Genomic DNA, 22,200 nt, shown 5'->3' with positions numbered 1-22,200 from the left:
TTTTTTTTTTTTTACCATGTCTGATCTACAAAAAAAAGAGGACAGTATTATATAGTTCAAATTTAAAACTGGATAAACCATGCAAGTGCTTGGGGTCCTCTGAAAAATCCTGTAATCCCGACATTGGAGGCGGCACAGATACTGAAAGCTTTCCCCAGCGGTTTGGTTTAGCACTGTTGGCCTCACTTGAAAAGGATGGCGAGGTTTAGGGATAAACCTCACTGGCCTTCGAGCAGGCAGTTAACATGGGTGGGGGTGGCCTCGGGAAGTGGCTGCCCCCGACCTCTCCTGGTTGTAGAATGTGTTCGGAGTCCTATTCCAGATCCAGGCCTGCTTCTGTTTCCTGCCCGGGGGAGGGGCTCAAGGGACCAGACCAGCACCTGAGGAAAAGGAATGCCAGGTTGAAGATTTCAGAACTGCTCACAACTGCCCGGGACTTCAGGTTAAAGCTACAACACCAAGCCGTCCCGGGTCCCAGCATGCAGCCCTCCACAGAAATGAGTTTATGCTAGGGCTAGGAGAAAAACTGGTCCTTCAGTTTGTCATGTTTGCCACTGCTTTAGACTGTGCCTCCCTGATCTAAGCCAACTACAGGTCATCAGGTCAGAGGTAGAAGTGCTGATTCAGTCCTACCCTTGTTAAAAGTAGCAAACCTGGGTCTCCAAGTTAGGTTTGAAACAGACATTTGAATTTGCTTATTGATAAAGTCTCATAGCCCCTGGCACCACTGGAGAGGAGGAGTTTTAAGATCATGAACCGGAGGCGACATCCTGTGGACTCAGCCTTCTGTTTTCATGAAAGCTCCCAGTCCTCATGGGCTTGTAGTGGGAGTGGGCGTACAGGGATTCCCAGGCCCGAGGCTGAGCATCAGGTTATCCGAACAGTCAGTGGGTTCGATTTTTCTCATTTTCACTCATTGATTGTCTTGTCAGTGGGTGGACATAGCTTTATTATTTATTTATTTTTTTTTTTGAGACGGAGTGTCACTCTTGTTGCCCAGGCTGGAGTGCAATGGCGCCATCTCGGCTCACCACAACCACCGCCTCCTGGGTTCAAGCGATTCTCCTGCCTCAGCCTCCCGAGTAGCTGGGATTACAGGCATGCGCCACCACCCCCAGCTAATTTTGTATTTTTAGTGGAGATGGGATTTTTCCATGTTGGTCAGAACCGGTCTCGAACTCCCGACCTCAGGTGATTCGCCCACCTCGGCCTCCCAACGTGCTGGGATTACAGGCGTGAACCACTGCACCCAGCAGACATAGCTTTAATTATCTAACCGCTTTCAAACTTCCCAAATGTTTTGGACTGAGAGAACTCATTTAAAATTAATGTGCAACTCCACACAATTCCTCCAGGTTTATCAAAATGCTTCTCTGCAGGTTAACAACATCTGTTTCCATCCCTAGCAGTTTTTAAAGGCTTTTAGCACAGGCCTGGCCTTCCCTTCCTTGGATGCCTTTTTGGACACAGAAGGAGAAAATCTTCCTGTTCTGTCTTGGCATTCAGGGAGGAACGGGGCTTATAGCTGGTTCAAAGTGACAATGACTAGACTGCAAAGAGCCGCCCAGATAAGCAGCCAGCTTGTGTATTTCTCTCGGAGGCATGCAAATATGTCAGGCCTTATTCCCAGAGGAAGGCCTAAGTCTGTTTCATGAAGGCTGCCGCGGCTCCGGAGAAATGTTCTTTTCCATCAGAAGGGCCACTTGAATTTTCGTCCCCTTGCAAAAATGTCCTCTGATTGAGAGAATTCACCCTGATATTTATGTTTATTCCCTTTGCTAGCTCAAATGTTCTCATTTCCTTTTATTTCCCATTATCCAGAGCTTGATATCATTTTTCAAGGAAATATCATACTCTCAACAGAAAAAAGCAAGAAACTCAAAAAAGTATGTACCATTCTAATGCCTGAATACTTGTACCCATATATTAAAAACAGGAAGTAGCTCTGTTCATCTGTATTAAGAAAGGGGATAGCAAATCACAACATTCTGTCATAGTGGTAAAATCCTCGTTTAAAGAGGATCATTTTAATGCAGGTTTCTGTATTGTGAAACGATTTCCACCATCTAGCAGAGAACCCAGAATGACAGGGCAATCATTACATTCTGTTATCGTGGTAAAATTCTACTTTAAAGAGGATCATTTTAAGGCAGATTTCTGTACTGCGAAACAATTTCCATGATCTAGCAGAGAACCCAGAATGACAGGGTCCCTCCTGCCCCTTCTTGAAAAAGTCACCACTCTGCTTCCCCCAGCTGTCACCCACACTCCCCACTTTCACCATCTGTTGCCTATGTTCACATATAGCACTGAGCTTGGTTCTGGGTCCACAGTGAACACAGGATGGAAATTTGAGTTTCTATCCCATTCACTTTTCCAACCCCTAAGATCTTCTACCCCCAGCACCATATTGAAGCAAAAGGCCAAGTGTGTCAGGGTTGCAGGTTTGGGGGTGAGGCCTCACTGGGTTAGGATTTCTGTCCTCTGCTTCCTGGAAGTGTGACTTTGTGGAAGTCAGTGAACAGATATGAGCCTCCTAGCACAGTTAAACAGCAGTTCCTGCCTCACAGGGCGAATGTCAAGTGAAAGGCAAGTAAAGCTCTGAGCATAAAACACAGCCTATACTTAGTGCTCAGTAATGAACTCCAGGGCGCCAACTCTAGTGACTTTTTCTGTCTTCTGACTTCTGACCCTCTTTATTTGGAGACACCTGCCTTCCTTGGACTTTGGAACCCTGCCACCCCTTGGTTCTTGGTTCTGCATCTCTGTTTCTGTTCTGACTTTGTGTCTTCCTCTCGGCCCCTGACATGCCTGTGCCTGAGATCCCGTCCTTCAGCCTCTGCTCTGGGTCATTCATTCACTCACCACCTCTGTGTGGCGCTCTGCACAGACTTCTCTCCTGAGGCACAGGTCTGCATATCCAGCTGCCTGCTGGGAAGCGCCCCCTTTTCCTTCTCTTTCCCTTCCTTCCTTCCCTTCTTCCTACATTCATTTGACAAATGGTTACCTAACGCCATGAATGTTTTGTGGGTTACACATATGTGTTCATGCCTCTCCCCAGGGTTATCCCCTCATACCTCAGGCTCAGGATGTCCAGGACTGACCACGCACATTTCAGCCCACCCTAAACCTGCATTTGTGGCCGGGGTTTATCCTGATGGTTCCACCACCTCCCCACTGTCCAGGCTGAAAGCCTTGGAGTTATTTGGAATGCCCCCGCCCCATCTGCAGCTCTTCACACACAAAGACCTACCAAGTCTTTGGGATTTGAATGATTTTTTAGAATCCATCCCTTTTCTCTCTTCACCACTGCTATCCTAGCTTGCAGTCATATTACTTATTTATTTATTTTAGAGACAGGCTCTCACTCTGTTGCCCAGGCTGGAGTGCACTGGTGCCGTGATAGCTCACTATAATCTCAAACTCCTAAGCTCAAGTGATCTTTCTCCCTCAGCCTCCTGAGTAGCTAGGACTACAGGTACACTCCACCACACCTGGCTAACTGGGCAACAATTCTGGCCAGGCATGGTGGCTTACCCCTGTTATCCCAGCACTTTGGGAGGCCAAAGGTGGACGGATTGCCTGAGCTCAAGAGTTTAAAACTCAGCCTGGGCAACCTAGGGAGACCATGTCTTTACAAAATTTAAAAATTGGCTGGGTATGGTGGTGCACACCTGTGATTCCAGCTACTTGGGGGGCTGAGGTGGGAGGATTGCTTGACCCTGGGAGGTTGGGGGTGCAGTGAGCCATGATCACACCACTACATTCCAGCCTGGGCAATAGCATGAGACCCCATCTCGAAAAAAACTTGTTTTTTTTTTGGTAGAGACAGGGGTCTCATGCTGTCACCCAGGCTGGTCTCGAAATCCTGGCCTCAAATGATCCTCCTGCCTTGGACTCTCAAAGCACTGGGATTACAGGCATGAACCACCTCGCCCAGGCTCCATATCATTATTTTATTTGCACAATTGCAAAATCCTCCTGTGTTTGCCTCTAACTTTTCCCAATTCCATTTCAGATCTATAAGCAGAGGTTTAATCATGTCACTCACTTGCCCGGAGACTTTCAAAACAAGGTGCAAACTTGCTATACCCCATGAAGCGATTCCAGTGTCTCCTGTAACCTAATCTCCCTCATCATCCAACCCAGCAGATGCTTACCTTGTTTCTGCACCTCTCATACTCTCTTCCTGTGAACCATTACTTCAACTGTTCTTCATGCCTGAAATTCTCTTCACTCTTCCCACCCCCTACCCCATTTTTCTTCCTGTTAAAACCCTGCGATCTTTTAAGGAATATCTCAGTGGCCACTTCTGTGAGTCCATTTAAAATGACATTAAGGTGAGTTGATCACTTGAGGCCAGGAGTTCAAGACCAGCCTGGCTAACATGGTGAAACCCTGTCTCCACTAAAAATACAAAAAATTAACTGGACATAGTAGCATGTGCCTGTAGTCCCAGCTATGCAGGAGGCTAAGGCACAAGAATCACTTAAACCTGGGAGGCAGAGGCTGCAGTGAGCCAAGATTGTGCCACTGCACTCCAGCCTGGGTGACAGTGAGAGGAGACTCTGTCAAAAAAAAAAAAAAAAAAAAAAAAAAAGGCATTTTAGCCTGGGCAACACCTCGTGTCTTATCTACAAAAATTAGCTGGCCATGGTGATATGCACATGTGATTCCAGCTACTCAGGAGGCTGAGGTAGGAGGCCGGCTTGAGCCCGGGAGCTTGAGATCAGCCTGGGAAAGATGGTGAGAGCCCATCTCTACAAAATTGTAAAAATTAACTGGGCATGGTGATGCGCACCTGTGGTCCCAGCTACTCAGGAGGCTGAGGCAGGAGAATCTTTTGAGTCTCAGGAGGTTGAGGCTGCAGTAAGCTGTGATGACGCCACTGCACTCCAGCCTGGGTGACAGAGCAAGACCCTGTCTCAAAAAAAATAATAAAAAATAAAGTAAAAAAAATAAAATGGCATTGTATCCTCATTCAGTAGCCGTCACAGGGTCTTGCACATAGTAGGAGCTCAAAGCTCACCTTACCAAACCTACCAAACAGCTCCAGTGGCAAAAAGGTTTGCAAACATGTTCTAGTATTTAAACTAGTTTCTAAGTTGAAATAAATGAAAAGAAATCTCTAAGTAAACATTGCCGCAATATGCCATAGCTTCAGCTTACCGTTTAAACATAATTCAAATCTGATGAAGTAAGTCTGATATCATACCAAATCTTCTAAAAGTGTTTTTTTAACTTCCAAATAGCTCATTAAAGGAATCCTTTCCATTTGGTAAACCTCAGTTCTGCAGAAAACCCTTTAGTGTAGTTCCTGCAAAGACACTCCAGCAGAGAAAGCAACCTGAGTATTTAAAATGCATCAGGTAGGACCAGTGCCCTTCGTTTTCCACTTTACATAAACCTGAAATAAAACCACATCCATATTTTAAATTGGCAATAGAATTAAATAGGAAGTTTGTGATGGCATAAAATGTTTTGATCTGAAGGATTTATATAAGCCATTTTCATTCTCAGAAGGGCCTGAGACATCTGTTCATCCTTAAATCTGAAAGTAAATGTAAATAAGCATTCGCATTTCCATGTAAAAGGTGGTAGAAGGTGTGTTTATTGAGACGCTTCCCTAACACTGTAGACTTTAATTACTTAAGAGCATTTGTTTGTACCTAGCAGTCTTATGAATGCCTAGAGGGGTAATATTTGCATTTCTTTGAAATACCACATTTTCCTTTCATTTTAGTTGGTTTCTAGTGGAATACAAGCCACTTAGAGATTTGGAATATGCAACTTCTGCACTCTGTTTAACACTGTATGTGTCTGTTGTATCAAATCACATATGCAGCCCATTGGATTTGGTCATTAAAGCCACTTATTAAGCAAAGTCAAATTTTTTTTAATGAGATTTTTTTTCATCAGAAAGACACTAGACACAGCTTCTGTTACCAATGATGGAGTGGGACATTAAGTGAATATGTGTGACTCCATCTCTAAGTCCTCTTCTACATAGCAAAGAGGGGAACATGGGATTTGGGGTTGGTTGGTAGGGAGGCAGAGTAATCTATGTCAGGCTACATAAAGTGGGCTTTGAGTAAGGTGACCGTATAATTTATCATCCTGACCAGTGTGCTTTTGAAAAGGGACACTAACCAGAAGGGGTACTGGAACAACAGGAGTAAACTGGGACTATCTTGGGCAAATGGGGGCAAATAGGGGGATATAGGGTCCTGGGTTTGGGAGTGGTTCCAAGGGTGGAAGTATTTGTATCTGTGCCCCATCTGCAGAGGCTGCTGCATCCAACAACCGGAGGGCAGAGGCCCTGGAGGTGTGTGCTCCTGAGCCCTCCTGGGCCACCTGGGTGTTTCCTTACCATCTCCCAGACACAACATGCTCATCCCTGCCAGAATCTCAGTTTACTCTGTTCTCCCAGCCTGCATGCTCTCTTCTTACCTTCCCACCCACCCATCCTGCACATTCTGTGGGTCTGGGCCCAAGAATCAATTGTTCTTTCTTTTTTTCCCTCCCTCCCTCCCTCCTTCCTTCCCTCCCCCCCCCCTTTCTTTCCCTTCCTTCCTTCCTTTCTTTGTCTTTCTTTCTCTTTCTCCTTCCTTTCTTTCATTTCTTTCTTTCTTTCTCTCTCCTTCCTTCCTTCCTTCCTTCCTTCCTTCCTTCCTTCCTTCCTTCCTTCCTTCCTTCCCTCCCTCCCTCCTTTCCTTCCTTCCCTCCCTCCCTCCTTCCTTCTTTTCTCTCTCTCTCTCTCTTTCTCTCTTTCTTTATTTCTTTCTCCTGTAATTCTCCTACCTCAGCCTCCCAAGCAGCTGGGACTACAGGCACTAGGCACCACACCCCACTACTTTTTCATTCAGCCTCCACCCCACTCTCTGCCCAGGAGCTTTTGCCGCAGGCTGTAAAATGTTGAAGGTGAAAACTCATGCTTTGACTCCTCTGCATTGAATTCCATGCCAGGCATTTGGGAGCGGGGGCGGGGGAGTTACTCAGTCCCCGTTGGCTGAACTGAAAGGAGCTTTCCTCTACTGATGTTGATGATCTCTCTTTCTGACTTCCTGTTCTGTACCATATATTTTGTCTCTTACATGTACTTTGATGTTGTCTTTTGAGAGATGATGCTTAGATCATTGTGAATGGATGACCGTTCAGGAAATAGTTGCAACGCAGTTTCCACCCCTGGTCTCAGCCTGTGAGTCAACAACTATTTATTGAATATAGGACATTGTGCTAGATTTTCTTGAGGAAGAAAATAAGTGCAAATAAAGGCATAGACCCTATCATGAAGAAACTTGAAAATGAGCTCTGTAAACAAAGAATATATGTATCAAAAATATGGACTCTGCCAGGTGCAGTGGTTTATGCCTGTAATCTCAGCACTTTGGGAGGCTGAGGCAGGAGGATCACTTGAGCCCAGGAGTGCAAAACCAGTTTGGCAACTCGACAAGAACCCAGCTCTACAAGGAAAATGAAAATAAATTAACTTGGGGCCAGGTGCAGTGGCTCACGCCTGTAATCCCAGCACTTTGGGAGGCTGAGGCAGGCAGATCACCTGAGGTCAGGAGATCGAGACCAGCCATGGCCAATGTGGTGAAATTCCATCTCTACTAAGAATACAAAAAATTACCTGGGTGTGGTGGAGCATGCCTGTAATCCCAGCTACTTGGGAGGCTGAGGCAGGAGAATCGCTTGAACCCGGGAGGCAGAGGTTGCAGTGACCCGAGATCACACCATTGCACTCCAGCCTGGGTGACAAGAGTGAAACTCTGTCTCAAAAATAATAATGAATAAATAAATTAATTAACTGGGCATACTGGCATACATGCCTGTGGTTCCAAGCTACTCAGGAGGCTGAGGCAGATAATTGTTTGAGTTTAGGAGGCTGAGGCTGCAGTAAGCCAGGCTCATGGCACTGTACTCCAGCCTGAATGACAGAGTGAGGCCTTCTCTTAAAAAAGAAAAAAAAAGACTCTAGAGCCAGACTGCCTGGGTTCAAATCTCAGCTCAACTGCTAACTTGGACAAGACACTCAACCGCTCTATGTCTTAGTTTCCTCATTTTTAAAATAAGGTTAAGAACAATCTCAACTGCCGGGCGTGGTGGCTTACGCCTGTAATCCCAGCACTTTGGGAGGGCTAAGCAGGTGGATCACCTGAGGTCGGGAGTTCGAGACCAGCCTGACCAACATGGAGAAACCCCGTCTCTACTAAAAAATACAAAATTAGCAGAGCATGGCAGCACATGCCTGTAATCCCAGCTACTCAGGAGGCTGAGGCAGGAGAACCGCTTGAATCTGAATCTGGGAGGCGGAGGTTATGGTGAGCTGAGATGGCGCCATTGCACTCCAACATGAGCAACAAGAGGGAAACTCCATCTCAAAAAACAAACAAACAAAAAAGTCTCAACCTCACAGAGCTTTGTGAAGTTTGAGTTAAAATATGCAAAGCAGAGGCCGGGCACGGTGTCTCTCACCTGTAATCCCAGCACTTAGGGAGGCTGAGGCAGGCTGATCACCTGAGGTCGGAGTTCGAGACCAGCCTGACCAACATGAAGAAACCTTGTCTCTACTAAAAATATAAAATCAGCTGGGCATGGTGTTGCATGCCTGCAATCCCAGCTACTCAGGAGGCTGAGGCAGGAGAATTGCTTGAACCTGGAGGCAGAGGTTGCGGCGAGACAAGATTGCGAATTGCACTCCAGCCTGGGCAACAAGAGCGAAACTCTATCTCAAAAAAAATAAATAAAAATATGCAAAGCAGAGTAGTATACATATATGTGATAAGAGGCCAGTATAAATAAGAGTTATTATTATCATTAACATTGTTACATAAAAAGCATGATATTTAATTACCTGCAGTACAAAACAACATACTTAGTGAAAAATAACATTTTTCACTCTCATTATGAAAAATGAATCTTTAGTATTGAACTTCTAAGTTCTACAGAATGTGATATATCAAGTGCCTACAGATATATTTATAGAAGTAAATATACAGATATATTTAAAGATTACTTTCTGTAAGCCCTGCGTGTTGAATGAGGCAGACTGAGCTTTAAAAAAAACAATCATATGCCGGCCAGGCTTGGTGGCTTATGCCTGTAATCCCAACACTGTGAGGGGCTGAGGTGAGGTGGGTTGCTTGAGCCCAGGAGTTCGAGACCAGCCTGGGCAACATGTTGAAACCCTGTTTCTCCTAAAAATACAAAAAATTAGCCCGGCATGGTGGCACACACCTGTGGTCCCAGCCACTCGGGAGGCTGGGGTGGGAGGATCACCTGAGCCCAGGATCTGAGATCATGCCACTTGCACTCCTGCCTGGGTGACAGAGGCCTTGTTTTGTTTTGTTTTAAGTCATATGTGCCTTCCCAGTATTTGGTGCTCCTCCTTCTTAATCTTATACTTAAATCCAGCTAAGCTCGATGGAGTACTCTTTTATTTTATTTATTCATTTATTTATTTTTGAGACAGAGTTTCGCTGTTGTTGCCCAGGCTGGAGTGCAATGGCACGATCTCGGCTCACCGCAACCTCCGCCTCCTGGGTTCAAGCAATTCTCCTGCCTCAGCCTCCCGAGTAGCTGGAACTACAGGCACGTACCATCATGTCCAGCTAATTTTTGTACTTTTAGTAGAGACGGGGTTTCACCTTGTTGACCAGGATGGTCTCGATCTCTTGACCTCGTGATCCACCCGCCTCGGCCTCCCAAAGTGCTGGGATTATAGGCACGAGCCACCCGCGCCCGGCCTGGAGTACTCTTAATCTCAGCACTTTGGGAGGCCAAGGAGGGAGGATCACTTGAGCCCAGGAGTTCAGACTAGCCTGAGCAACATGTCAAAAGCACATATCTACAAAAATTACAAAAACAATTAGCTGGGCATGGTGGTGTGCACCTGTGTTCCCAGCTACCTGGGAGGCCAATGTGAAAGGATGCTTGAGTCCAGGTGGAGGCTGCAGTGAGCCGTGATGGCGCCACCGCACTCCAGCCTGGGAGACAGAGTAAGATCTTGTCTCAAAAAAAAAAAAGAAAGAAAAAGAAAAAGTTCTTAAATCATTCTCCTTACCTCTCTAAATAGTTTCAAACTTGGAGAAAGTTGCAAGAACAGTACAAAGAACACCCACATTTATTCTACTCAGGTTCCTCAGTTGGTACCTTGTATCACATTTGAGGAGTGTGTGTGTGTGTATCTGTGTATTTTACCATTGTCTCCTTCTGAATGATTTGAGAGCAAATTGCAGACATGAAGCCCCTGGGCTCCCCAGTAAGTATTCTGCCCATCGAAAGACGCTTTCCTACATAACCGCCTTATGACCCTCCAGATAAGGAAATCCACGCTGATTCAATGCTTCCAGCCAGTACTCACACCCCATGCAAGTTTCACCAACTGCCCCAACGCTGTCTTTTTGCTTTCTCATCCATTCCGGGAACACACATTCCCTTTAGTTCTCGTCTCTTCCTTCTCCTTCAATCTGGAGCCACGGTGCCTCAATCTTTCCCTGTCATTCCTGCCCTTGACAGTTGTCAAGGGTTACGAGGCCATTCATTCTGCAGGGTTACTAGGAACTATCACTACCCACAGAACACTTTGACACCAAATGGGTGGGTTTTTCCTCATGCCAATCAGTTCTCCAACTCTCCAGACACCAAGCAGTTGTGCAACAATTCAGTAGAATTCTGACGCTGTAGACCTGGAGTTAGCATCCCAGCCCACAGGTTAAGGGGCTCAGTTTCTCAAGATGGCCCCCCACTTAAAATGCCAATCACAAGTCCTGAGTCTCCCATACTTCTGATTGACTCGCTAAAAATCAAGGGTTCCCACAACACCTTGGATTTGCTAATTTGCTAGAACAGCTCACATAATTCAGGAGTGCTCTTTACTTACATTTACCAGTGTATTTTAAAAGATACAGCTCAGAAGCAGCCAGTGGGAGAGACGCAGTCAGGAGGTCTGGAGGAAGAGACGGAGAGCTTCCATGCCATCTCTGGGCCCTCTGTCCCCTAAGTACTTTAATGTGCTCACCAACTCAGAAGATCTCTAAACTCTGTCTTTTAGGAGTTTTATGGAGGTTCTGTTACTGAGGCGTGGTTAATTAAATCGTTGGCTATTGGTGATTAACTCAAACTGCAGCTCCTCTCCTCTACCTGGAGGGCAGGGGGCGGGGCTCCAAGTTCAAATCTTTTTTTTTTTTTTTTTTGAGATGGAATCTTGCTCTGTCATGCAGACTGCAGTGCAGTGGTGTGATCTTGGCTCACTGCCACCTCCATCTCCTGGGTGCAAGCAATTCTCCTGCCTCAGCCTCCTGAGTAGCTGGGATTACAGGCTAGTGCTACCCACACCAGCTACTTTTTGTATTTTTAGTAGAAATGGGGTTTCACCATGTTGGCCAGGCTGGTCTGGAACTTCTGACCTCATGGTTCACCCGCCTCGGCCTCCCAAAGTGCTGGGATTACAGGTGTGAGCCACCATGCCCAGTCCCAAGTTCAAATCTTCTAATCACGTGGTTGGTCTTTCTGGTGACCAGACCCCATCCTGAAGCTATCTAAGGGTCTTCGGGCACCAGTCATCTCATTAGCATACAAAAAGATAACTCCGGTAGTTCCAGAGATTCCAAGGGTCCTTAGAAGTTCTTGTGTCAGGAACCTGGGACTAAGACCAAATATTATAGTAAGATGCCTCTATCATGCCTATCACTCAGGAAATTACAAGGGTTTCAGGAGCTCTGTGCCAGGAGAGGGGACAGAAGACCGGGTGTATATTTCTTATTGTATGGTAACATCATGAGGGTGACCTTCAGATTGAATTGTCTGATTTTTCCTTTTGACTAGTATTAGAGGCCATGTGTTCTTGGCAGGAATTCTTTAGGAATGGTGCTGTGCTCTTCTGATTACATCGCCACGGGACAAACAACGTCACTGTGTCCCACTGCTAGTAATGTTAACCTTAATTACCCTGAAAAGTTGATGTTTGTCAGGTTTCTTGGCCAGGCTCAGTGGCTCACGCCTGTAATTCCAATACTTTGGGAGGCTGAGGCAGGTGGATCGCTTGAGCTCAGGAGTTCAACATAGTGAGACCTCTTCTCTAGAAAAACCACAAAAATTAGACAGGTATGGTGACATGTTCCTGTAGTCACAGCTACCCGAGAGACTGAGGTGGGAGAATGGCTGGAGCCTGGGAGATGGAGGCTGCAGTGAGCTGAGACTGTGCCGCTGCACTCCAGTCTGGATGTCAAAATAACAACAAAAAACTTTTTGCCTTTGTAATTGAGCAGCATTCTGTGGGGAAATATTCTGAAATGATACCAACATATTGTTCCTCATGGAGCCTCACTCATTAGCCTTAGCATCTATAGAGCACTCTGCCTGAATCAGCTTCCACGATGCTGATGGCCTATTGAGATTTTCTATTTCTATCAGTCCTTCTACATTTATGTTGGCATTCTACTGTAAGAAGCATTTTCCCTTCTCCCTATTCATTCACTCACTCACTCACTCACTCACCCACTCACTCATGTAAGTATGAATTCATTGATTTCATCCAATGGGCTATATCCACTGACATCATTTTTTTCATGCTCAAATTTTCCCAGATTTGACTAGTAGGAGCCAGATAGATACTGTGTCCTTGTGACATGTCCTCATCATTATTTGAGCACTTCCTTGGTTTCTGGCGTAAAAAGATGTTTCAGACTCATCTTGAACTCCCGCCCCCCCCACCCCCAGGAGCCTTGATTCCTTTCACAAGATGGTGTTTGGAAACCAAGACCCAGGCCTTCAGTAAGCGCCGTTCTACTGGGTATCATTGCTTCCAGGTCTTTTTCAGAGGACAGAGCTAGAAAATAAATGCATGTATCTATGTACGTACAAACACATACATCTCTATTTTTATGTATGTATACATAAAATTAAAAACTATGAGTTCATATTTATCTCCAATTGCAATCTAACAATCCAATGTTCTTTCTAACCACGCATATTTATAAAATCACTTCTCTGACAGTGATTCCATTATCTTCGATTATAGATTCCATTATCCTCAGTGTATTTACATTTTCACTCAATTTTCCTAAATTTTTTTTTTGCTGGAGTGCAGTGGTATGATCTCAACTCGCTACAATCTCCACCTTCTGGATTCATGCAATTCTTCTGCCTCAGCCTCCCAGGTAGCTGGAACTACAGGCGTGCGCCACCATGCCTGGCTAATTTTTGTGTTTTTAGTAGAAACAGGGTTTCTACTAAAGCAGGAGGAAATAGTGGAAATTCAGTAGGAACAGGGTTTCTACTAAAAATACAAAAATAATTTCATGTTGACCAGGCTGGTCTCAAACTCCTGACCTCAGGTGATCCACCCACCTTGGCCTCCCGAAGTGCTAGGATAACAGGCGTGAGCACCACACTTAGCCTCAATTTTCTAATTTTCCCAGTATAACTAATTACCCAATCACAATAGCCACTTCCTTCTCTGCATCACCCATCAATACCTGCTTGACCATGGAGCATATCAACATCTCCCTGCAGCCCTCACTACAAGAGGGCCCTCTTCCTTCCTCTCACTGGTCCTCTTCCTTGCCCCAGGGCACACTAATGTCTCCGTACTAGTCGCCTTACCCCTCCTGCTGCTCTAATTCTACTACCAAGCAGGCTGAAACCCTCCACACCCACCACTCCATTTCTTGGCCTCCAGGCATGCCACCACTTCTGTGTCCATGTCCCTTCTGCCTCCTTTCTCAGTGTTCAGAGCATACTGACACCCCAGGGGGCGATAAGGAAGGGAAGGAAAACATCATGTCTCATTTTTACTCCTAAATTTTAAGTCTATTTCAATGTCTTTCTGCCAAAACTTTAACAGGATTTTTACTCTCTGTGCCTCAATTTCTATTGTTGCTTATGTGATACCTTGTAAGCCTACATTAGCATGCGCAGGGCCCCCCCAAAGCCTGCCGCCCGCAGGCCTGGTGTATCAGGGGAATATATATTCAAGGACTACAATTAAGTAGTGTGTGATTCAAGTAGCCTATATGGGTTTTAGAAGACCTCATGTTAAACGCCCCCCTAATAGTTTCTTAATTAATTGAAAAACATCCTTATTCCCAATAGTAGATGTATATTCTAGTTGGGTCAAAGTGAAGAGAAAATTGCATAGTCTCTAACTACTTAATAAGCCCTTTCTTCTTACCTTTGACGTGTGCTAAGGGGACTGATAGATGCTGTCTCTACAAGGAATGTAATTTAACATCCTTCCTGTAAAAATATTGGCCTCCTGGTAGATATGATCAATATAGCTTGATCTTATTGATTAAACGTTGATTTCTTTTCCATGTAATAGAACGCAGTTTTTGATTCAAGAGCAGCAGGAGGAAATAGTGGAACCACATCCCGATTATAATGATCCCAAGATAATAATAAACATAAACTTATTTATTTTCATAAAATGGAATTATGAGCAGTGGTGTTCCTCCGTATTAAAAACATGGATTTGTTTAGAAAACTCAGCTTTCTTTTCTTTTCCATCTAAGAATATACCCATAGTGACTTTAGTTAAATTATACTTTGTGAGTATGGCTCTATGTCTCCGTTTTAGGGAGAGGAGTTTCCTGTTGTACCTCCCATGTGAGCACACCTGAGTTACTTTTAATCTCTTGAGCCTTGTCAAGGCTTTGTAAGTACTAGGCACTATTCATTACAATTCATGAGTCCAGGAATGATTTATTAGAGATAATTTTTTTTCTTGAGACAGGATCTCACTCCATCACCCAGATTGAAGTGCAGAGGTGTGATCACAGCTCACTGTAGCCTCGACCGCCTGGGCTCAGACTTCCGAGCAGCTAAGACTACAAGTGTGTGTCACCACACCTGCTAATTTTTAAACTTTTTGTAGAGATGAGGTCTTGCTGTGTTGCCCAGGCTAGTCACAAACTCCTGGGCTCAAGGGATCCTCCTGCCTTGGCCTCCCAAAACTCTGAGATTACAGGTGTGACCCACTGTACCCGGCCTGTAGATAACTATGGATCATGGAATTTCGTATTTGAAAGGCTTCTAGGAGGAGGCCATGTGATTTATCTTACAGATGAGGAAACAGGCAGAAAGGGAATATGACTTGCCCAAGACCACATAGAGGAGTAGAGAAAAATTGGAAATAGAGATCTAGTCTCTGAATTTCCATTCTATTGCCCTCTCCATTATTTCAAATGGCCACAGGGGAGGAAAAACAACCAGGCACCTGAGTGATGAAATAGCTCCCCTCCGTGTCCTTTCCACGGTATTACAGAAGGACCCGGGACATCTGTTTTTCCATGGAAGCAAAGGTCTTTCTGATGATTGCTACCTAGTGAGAGTCCATGGGAGGCACTGCTTAATGACCCTTCCAGTTGCAAATTAAAACTATGGCACAGAAATCAGCACAGTTAGAAATGGGCTGACATATGCAGATTGGTAGCTGGAATTTGCCCAAGTAGGGAGAAAAAAAAATGTATCTGAACAACTTTTTGACTTTTTAAAATAAAATATGTCATGCATATGAAAAGGAATAAAGAATTTTGTAATGAGAAGTTGGATTCCCACCCCAAAGATTAAAAAATATAAACAGTTGCTGAATCAGTTGAAGCCCTCAGTGTATCCCTCTTGGGACATCGTCTTCCTTTCCTCCATGGTAACCGCTATCCTGAATTTTCTACTTACCGTTCTTTCCCTTTTCTTTATAGTATCCACAAACTTTCGTTGAGTTTTTCATGATTTTGTATTTTATTTAAGCGATATTATACTGCAGGTTTTCTTCTGCAGCTTCCCTTACCATTCAGCATTATGTTGTGAGCTTACATGGTCATTATTGGTAGCTTTGGTTCATTCATTTTCACTGCCATATAGAATTCTTGGAGAAGTATTTTTACTCATTCTCTCTTTGTTGGACATTTGTTTGTTTTCAAATTTCTTTTAAACACAAACAATGCTGTTACAAACTTTGGGGGTACAGGCCCCAGTGTGTATAAGTGTAAGAATTTTTTTTCTGATTGCATGAATGTACCTATGAGTAGGACTGCTGAATTGAAGGGGTCTACACATCTTCAACTTAAGAGATCATATTAAATTGCTCTACAACATGGTTGCACCATTTTATGCTTCTCCCAGCAATGTTTTAAAAACTCTAGGGGTTGGGCATGGTGGCTAATGCCTATTATCCCAGCACTTTGAGAGTCCAAGGTGGGAGGATTACTTAAAGTGAAGAGTTCAAGACCAGGCTGGGCAACATAGAAAGACCCTGCCTCTAAAAATAAAATTTAAGAAAAAAATTATCTGGGCATAGTGGTGTCCACCTGCAGTCCTCGATTCTTAGGAGGCTGAGGCAGGAAGATGACTTGAGCTTGGGAGTTCAAGGCTACAGTGAGGTTTGATCCTGCCACTGCATTCCAGCCTGGGCGACAGAACAAGATCCTGTCAAAAAAAAAAAAAAAAAAAAAGCTTCATTGTTCTAAATATTCTTCAAAATTTAGCATTGCTAGATTTATTTTTGTCAGTGTGGTGGGTATAAGATGGTATTTTATTGTTGTAATTTTATGTATTTTATTATTTATAAGGTTGGGCATCCTTTCACATTTATTGGTCATGTGTGTTTCCTCATCTGTGAAATGCCTATTCATGTCTTTTGCCCATTTTTTATTAGGTTGTTTATCTTTTCCTTGTTAATTTATAGGAGCTCCTTATATACTGTGAATACCAATCTTTCATTAGCTATATTGTAGCACATATCTTCTAGTAGTTTGGGCTTGTCTTTTCATTCTTTTCTTGGTGCCTTTTTACAATTAAATGTGCTTATATTTGGAGTTTTTATTTTGAAGCAATTTCTTTTTTTCTTTCTTTCTTTTTTTGAGATGGAGTTTTGCTCTTGTTGCCCAGGCTGGAGTGTAATGGCGTGATCTCAGCTCACTGCCCCTCCTCGGTTCAAGCAATTCTCCTGCCTCAGCCTTCTGAGTAGCTGGGATTACAGGCATGCGCCACCATGCCCAGCTAACTTTGTATTTTTAGTAGAGACAGGGTTTCTCCACGTTGGTCTGGTCTCAAACTCCCAACCTCAGGTGATCCACCCACCTTGGCCTCCCAAAGTGCTGGGATTACAGTTGTGAGCTACTGCGCCCAGCCTATTTTGAAATAAGTTTCCAACAAAGAATTCTTACATGGTCATATTGAATGTAACTATATCCAAATTCACCAATGGTTAAGATTTTTCCATCTGTGCTTTAGAATTTTATGTATCTTTTTTCCTTTACCTATTTGAGTTCAAACTACAGACATCATGTTTTTTTTTACCTCTGCCCAAAATTTCAGTATTTCCTTAGAATAAAGACATAATACCACTTATATAATCACAGTACAATGACAAGAATCAAGATTTTTAAAAATTGAAATGAAATTTACACAACATAAAATTAACTATTTTAAAGTGCACAATTTAAGCTGGACATAATGGCTCATGCCTGTAATCTGAGCACTTTGGGAGGCCAAGGCAGGCAGTTCATTTGAGGACAGCAGTTTGAGACCAGCTTGGCCAAGATGGTGAAACCCCTTCTCTACTAAAAATACAAAAATTAGCTGGGCATGGTGGTGCATGCCTGTAATTCCAGCTACTCGAGAGGCTGAGGCATGAGAATCGCTTGAACCTGGGAGGCAGAGGTTGCAGTGAGCCGAGATTGCATCATTACACTCCTGCCTGGACAACAGAGTGAAACTGTGTCTCAAAATAAATAAATAAATAAGCCTGACTTGGTGGCTCATGCCTGTAATTACAGCACTTTGGGAGGCCAAGGTGAGTGGATCACCTGAGGTTAGAAGTTTGAGTCCAGCTTGGCCAACATGGTGAAACCCCACCTCTACTAAAAATACAAAAATTAGCTGGGCATGGTGGTGGGCACCTGTAATCCCAGCTACTCGGGAGGCTGAGGCAGGAGAATCTCTTGAACCATGGTGGTGGAGGTTGCAGTGACCCAGGATCGAGCCATTGCACTCCAGCCTGGGGAACAAGAGGAAAACTTTGTCTCCAAAAAATAAAATTTAAATAAATAAATAAACAAATAATATAGTTCATAATCTAGTGACATTTAGTACTTTCAAAATGCTGTGAAACCACCACCTCTATTTTAGTTTCAAAACATTTTTGTCACCCTAAAATAAAACCAACACCCATTAAGCAGTTGCTCCCTGGTTGCCCCAGCCCCCACGCCCCCCCACGCCCCCCCACCCCACCCCTGCAGCAGCTATCAATCTGCTTTCTGTTTTTTTTTTTTGAGACGGAGTTTCGCTCTTGTTACCCAGGCTGGAGTGCAATGGCGCGATCTCGGCTCACCGCAACCTCCGCCTCCTGGGATCAGGCAATTCTCCTGCCTCAGCCTCCTGAGTAGCTGGGATTACAGGCACACGCCACCATGCCCAGCTGATTTTTTGTATTTTTAGTAGAGACGGGGTTTCACCATGTTGACCAGGATGGTCTCGATCTCTTGACCTCGTGATCCACCCACCTCGGCCTCCCAAAGTGCTGGGATTACAGGCTTGAGCCACCGCGCCCGGCGTGCTTTCTGTTTTAATGGATTTACTGCTTCTGGATATATTTCACGTAAATGGAATCATTCAATGTGTGATGTTTTGTGCCTGGCTTCTTTTGCTTAGTATAAGGTTTTTGAGGTTCATCCATATTGTCCATGGATTTGTATCAGCACTTCATTCCTTCATATGGCTGAATTATATTCCATTATGTGTATAAACCACTATTTGTTTATTTATTCATCCACTGATGGATGTTTGGGTTGTTTCTACCTTTTGGCTGTTGTGAGCAATGCCACTATGCACATTCATGTTCAAGGATTTGAGTACCTGATTTCCAATTTTTTTGGCTAGGTACCTAGGAGTGGAATTGATGGGTAATACGGTAATTCTATGTCTAACTTTTGGAGAAAGTGCCAAACTGTGTTCCATTCCGCAGTGGCTGGACCATTTTACATTACCACTAGCAATGTATGAGGGTCCCAATTTCTCCACATCCTTGCCAACACTTGCTATTTTCCTCCTTTTTTTTTTGAGACAGAGTTTTGCTCCGCCACCCAGGCTGGAGTTCAGTGGTGTGATCTCAGCTTGCTGCAACCTCTGCTTCCTGGGTTCAACAATTCTTCTGCCTCAGCTCCCCAAGTAGCTGGGATTACAGGCACGTGCCACCATGCCCAACTACTTTTTATATTTTTAGTAGAGACGGGATTTCACCATGTTGGTCAGGCTGGTCTCGAACTCCTGACCTGAAGTAATCCACCCACCTTGGCCTCCCAAAGTGCTGGGATTACAGGGGTGAACCACCATGCCCGGGTTTTTGTTTTTTTTTTAATATCCATTCTACTAGGTATAAAGTGGTAGCTCATTTCGGTTTGATTCGCATTTCCCTAATGACGAAAGATGTCATCATCCTATGACATCGTTATGTCAGGATATGTCATTATCTTATTATAATGAATCTTATGTGCTTATTGGCCACTTCTATATCTTCTTTGGAGAAATGTCTGTTTCAGTGCTTTGCCCATCTTTAGACTGGGTTTTCTTTTTGAGTTGTAAGAAATCTTTATATATTCTAGATAATAGAACACACATATATGATTTGCAAGTTTTTTTTCCAGTATATACATTGTCTTCATACTTTCTTTTTTTAAGGTTTTTTTGTTTTTGTTTTTTTTTTTTTAGGCGGAGTCTCGTTCTGTTGCCCAGGCTGAGTGCAATGGCGTAATCTTGGCTCACTGCAACCTCCCGGGCTCAAGTGATTCTCCTTCATCAGCCTCCTGAGTAGCTGGGATTACAGGCGCATGCCACCCTGTCTGGCTAATTTTTGTATTTTTAGTAGAGACGGGGTTTCACCATGCTGGCCAGGCTGATCTCAAACTCCTGACCTCATGATCTACCCTCCTCAGCCTCCCAAAGTGCTAGGATTACAGGCTTGAGCCACCACACATGGCTTTTTAACAAAATTTTTAAACTATGTTGCCCAGGCTAGTCTCAAACTCCTGGACTCAAGCGGTCCACCCGCCTCAGCCTCCTCAGTAGCTGGGACTGTTGGCCTGCACCACCACGCCTGCTACTTTCTTGATAATGTCCTTTATTGCACAAAACTTTTCAGAAGTTCGATTATGATGTGTCTTGGCATGGATTTCTTTAGTTTTATCCGACTTGGGTTCATGTAGCTTCTTGATCTGTAGATTTATGTCTTTTGCCAAATTTGGGACATTTTCAGCCATTATTTCTTCAAATATATTTTTTAGCCCCATTTCATTCTTCTGTCCTTTAGGGACTCTGATGACACAAATGTTAGGTCTTTCATTACAGTCTTATAAGTCCCTGAGACACTGTTTACTTTTTTCTGTTTTCCCTCTGTCATTCAGCTTGAGTGATTTATATTGTTCTATCTTCAAATGAATTGATCCTTTTCTCTGTCTTCTCTATTCTGCTGTTGAGCTCATATTTTTTTTTCAGTTCTAAATTTATTTTTAAGGCAGGATTTCAACCTGTCACCAAGGCTCGAGTACAATAGCATGTCATAGTTCCCTGTCACCCCAAACTCCTGGGCTCAAACAATCCTCCTGCCTCAGCCTCCCGAGTAGCTGGGACTACAGGCACACACCATCATGCCTGGCTAATTTTTTTTTATTTTTTATTTTTAGAGATAGGATCTCGCTTTGCTTGCAAGCTGTCAGTTCTAAAATTTACATTTTTTTATGTATATTCTACTTCTCTGCAAAGAGTTTATATTTTTTCATTTGTTTCAAACATGTTCATATTGTTCACTGAAACATTTTATGATGGCTGCTTTAAAATCCTGGTGAGATAATTCCAACATTTTTGTCATCTTGGTGTCGATGTCTATTATTGTCTCCTCTCACAAGAGCATGGGTGGTTTTCTTGTTTTTTTGAGACGGAGTCTCACTCTGTCGCCAAGGCTGGAATGCAGTGGTGTGATCACAGCTCACTGAAACCTCCGCCTCTTGGGTTCAAGTAATCCTTCTGCCTCAGCCTTCTGAGTAGCTGAGAGTACAGGTGACTGCCACCATGCCCGGCTCATTTTTCTATTTTGGGTTTTTTTTTTTCTTTTTCTTTTTTTGGTAGAGACTGGGTTTCATCATGTTGGCTAGGCTGGTCTCAAACTCCTGACCTCAAGTGATCCACCTGCCTTGGCCTCCCAAAGTGCTAGGATTACAGGCATGAGCCACCACGCCTGGCCTTCTGGGTGCTTTGTTTGTTTGTTTGTTTGTTTGCTTCCTTGTTTGTTTGAGATGGAGTTTCACTCTTGTTGCCCAGGCTAGAGTGCAATGGCACAATCTTGGCTCACCACAACCTCTGCCTCCTGGGTTCAAGCAATTATCCTGTCTCAGCTTCCCGAGTAGCTTGGATTACAGGTGTGAGCCACCACACCAACCTAATTTTGTATTTTTAGTAGAGATGGGGTTTCTCCATGTTGGTCAGGCTGGTCTCAAACTTCCAACCTCAGGTGATCCACCCACTCGGTCTCCCAAAGTTCTGGGATTACAGGCGTGAGCCACCTTGCCCAGCCTTGGGTGGTTTTTTTAAACCTTCTTTTAGCAGACATCCTCTGACTCTATGCTGGTGGAAAAAGAGGGGCACTGCCTCTTTGCTGGTGGAGGTAAAAGTCCAGGCTCCCACTGGGGACACCTTGGGGTGTGTATGGAGGCAGGGGATGCCTCCTTACTGCTGGGCTGCTGGGAGGGGCTCCCACATGGCCTCCTCTGACAACACCCAGGCAGGGAGCAGAAGGGTCTGCCACATGGGGGTGAAAGTCCAGGCTTCTCACGTACCTTGCCTGGTGGGGGTGGAGGTGGGCTGTTTGGCTGCCATAGGGCAGTTAATGTCAGCTCGCTGACCCGTATGCCTTCTCCCTATATCTTCCAGAGTCTTTGTAGGCTTGTTTTAGGTATAATGTCCAGGGGGATTGGCTGTACTTAGCAGAATAAATTGGGAGAAGTACATCTACCCCAGTTTGCTCCCAATACCGTTTGCCAATGGTCCATTTTATCGCTTCTGAGCTGCAATGTTAGCTCTTGTCATATATCAAATTTCCATATATACACTGGGTTTTTTTTTTTTTTTGAGATGGAGTTTCACTCTTGTTGCCTAAGCTGTAGTGCAATGATGCAATCTCAGCTCATCACAACCTCCGCCTCCCAA

General features: G+C 44.2%; 1 protein-coding gene across 4 annotated transcripts in view; it reads left to right on the top strand.

The window, feature by feature from the left end:
• Window positions 1-22,200, top strand: part of LEMD1 (LEM domain containing 1) — a 37,063-nt gene that overhangs the window by 5,023 nt on the left and 9,840 nt on the right. For 3 of the 4 annotated variants that reach the window (XM_032288961.1, XM_032288963.1, XM_032288962.1), the window contains one exon: window positions 1,822-1,886. The exons of the other annotated variant lie outside the window; for it this stretch is intronic. In XM_032288961.1, the coding sequence (XP_032144852.1) occupies window positions 1,822-1,886 (65 nt within the window). The remainder of the gene's footprint in view (window positions 1-1,821; window positions 1,887-22,200) is intronic. 4 annotated transcript variants of the gene reach the window in all.

The sequence above is a fragment of the Sapajus apella genome, unplaced genomic scaffold, assembly GCF_009761245.1.
Source record: "Sapajus apella isolate SASKATOON/1434 unplaced genomic scaffold, GSC_monkey_1.0 scaffold22, whole genome shotgun sequence".
Taxonomy (NCBI): Eukaryota; Metazoa; Chordata; class Mammalia; order Primates; family Cebidae; genus Sapajus; species Sapajus apella.
The sequence above is the reverse complement of the archived record's forward strand: the minus strand, read 5'-3'. Positions and strand labels throughout refer to the sequence as shown.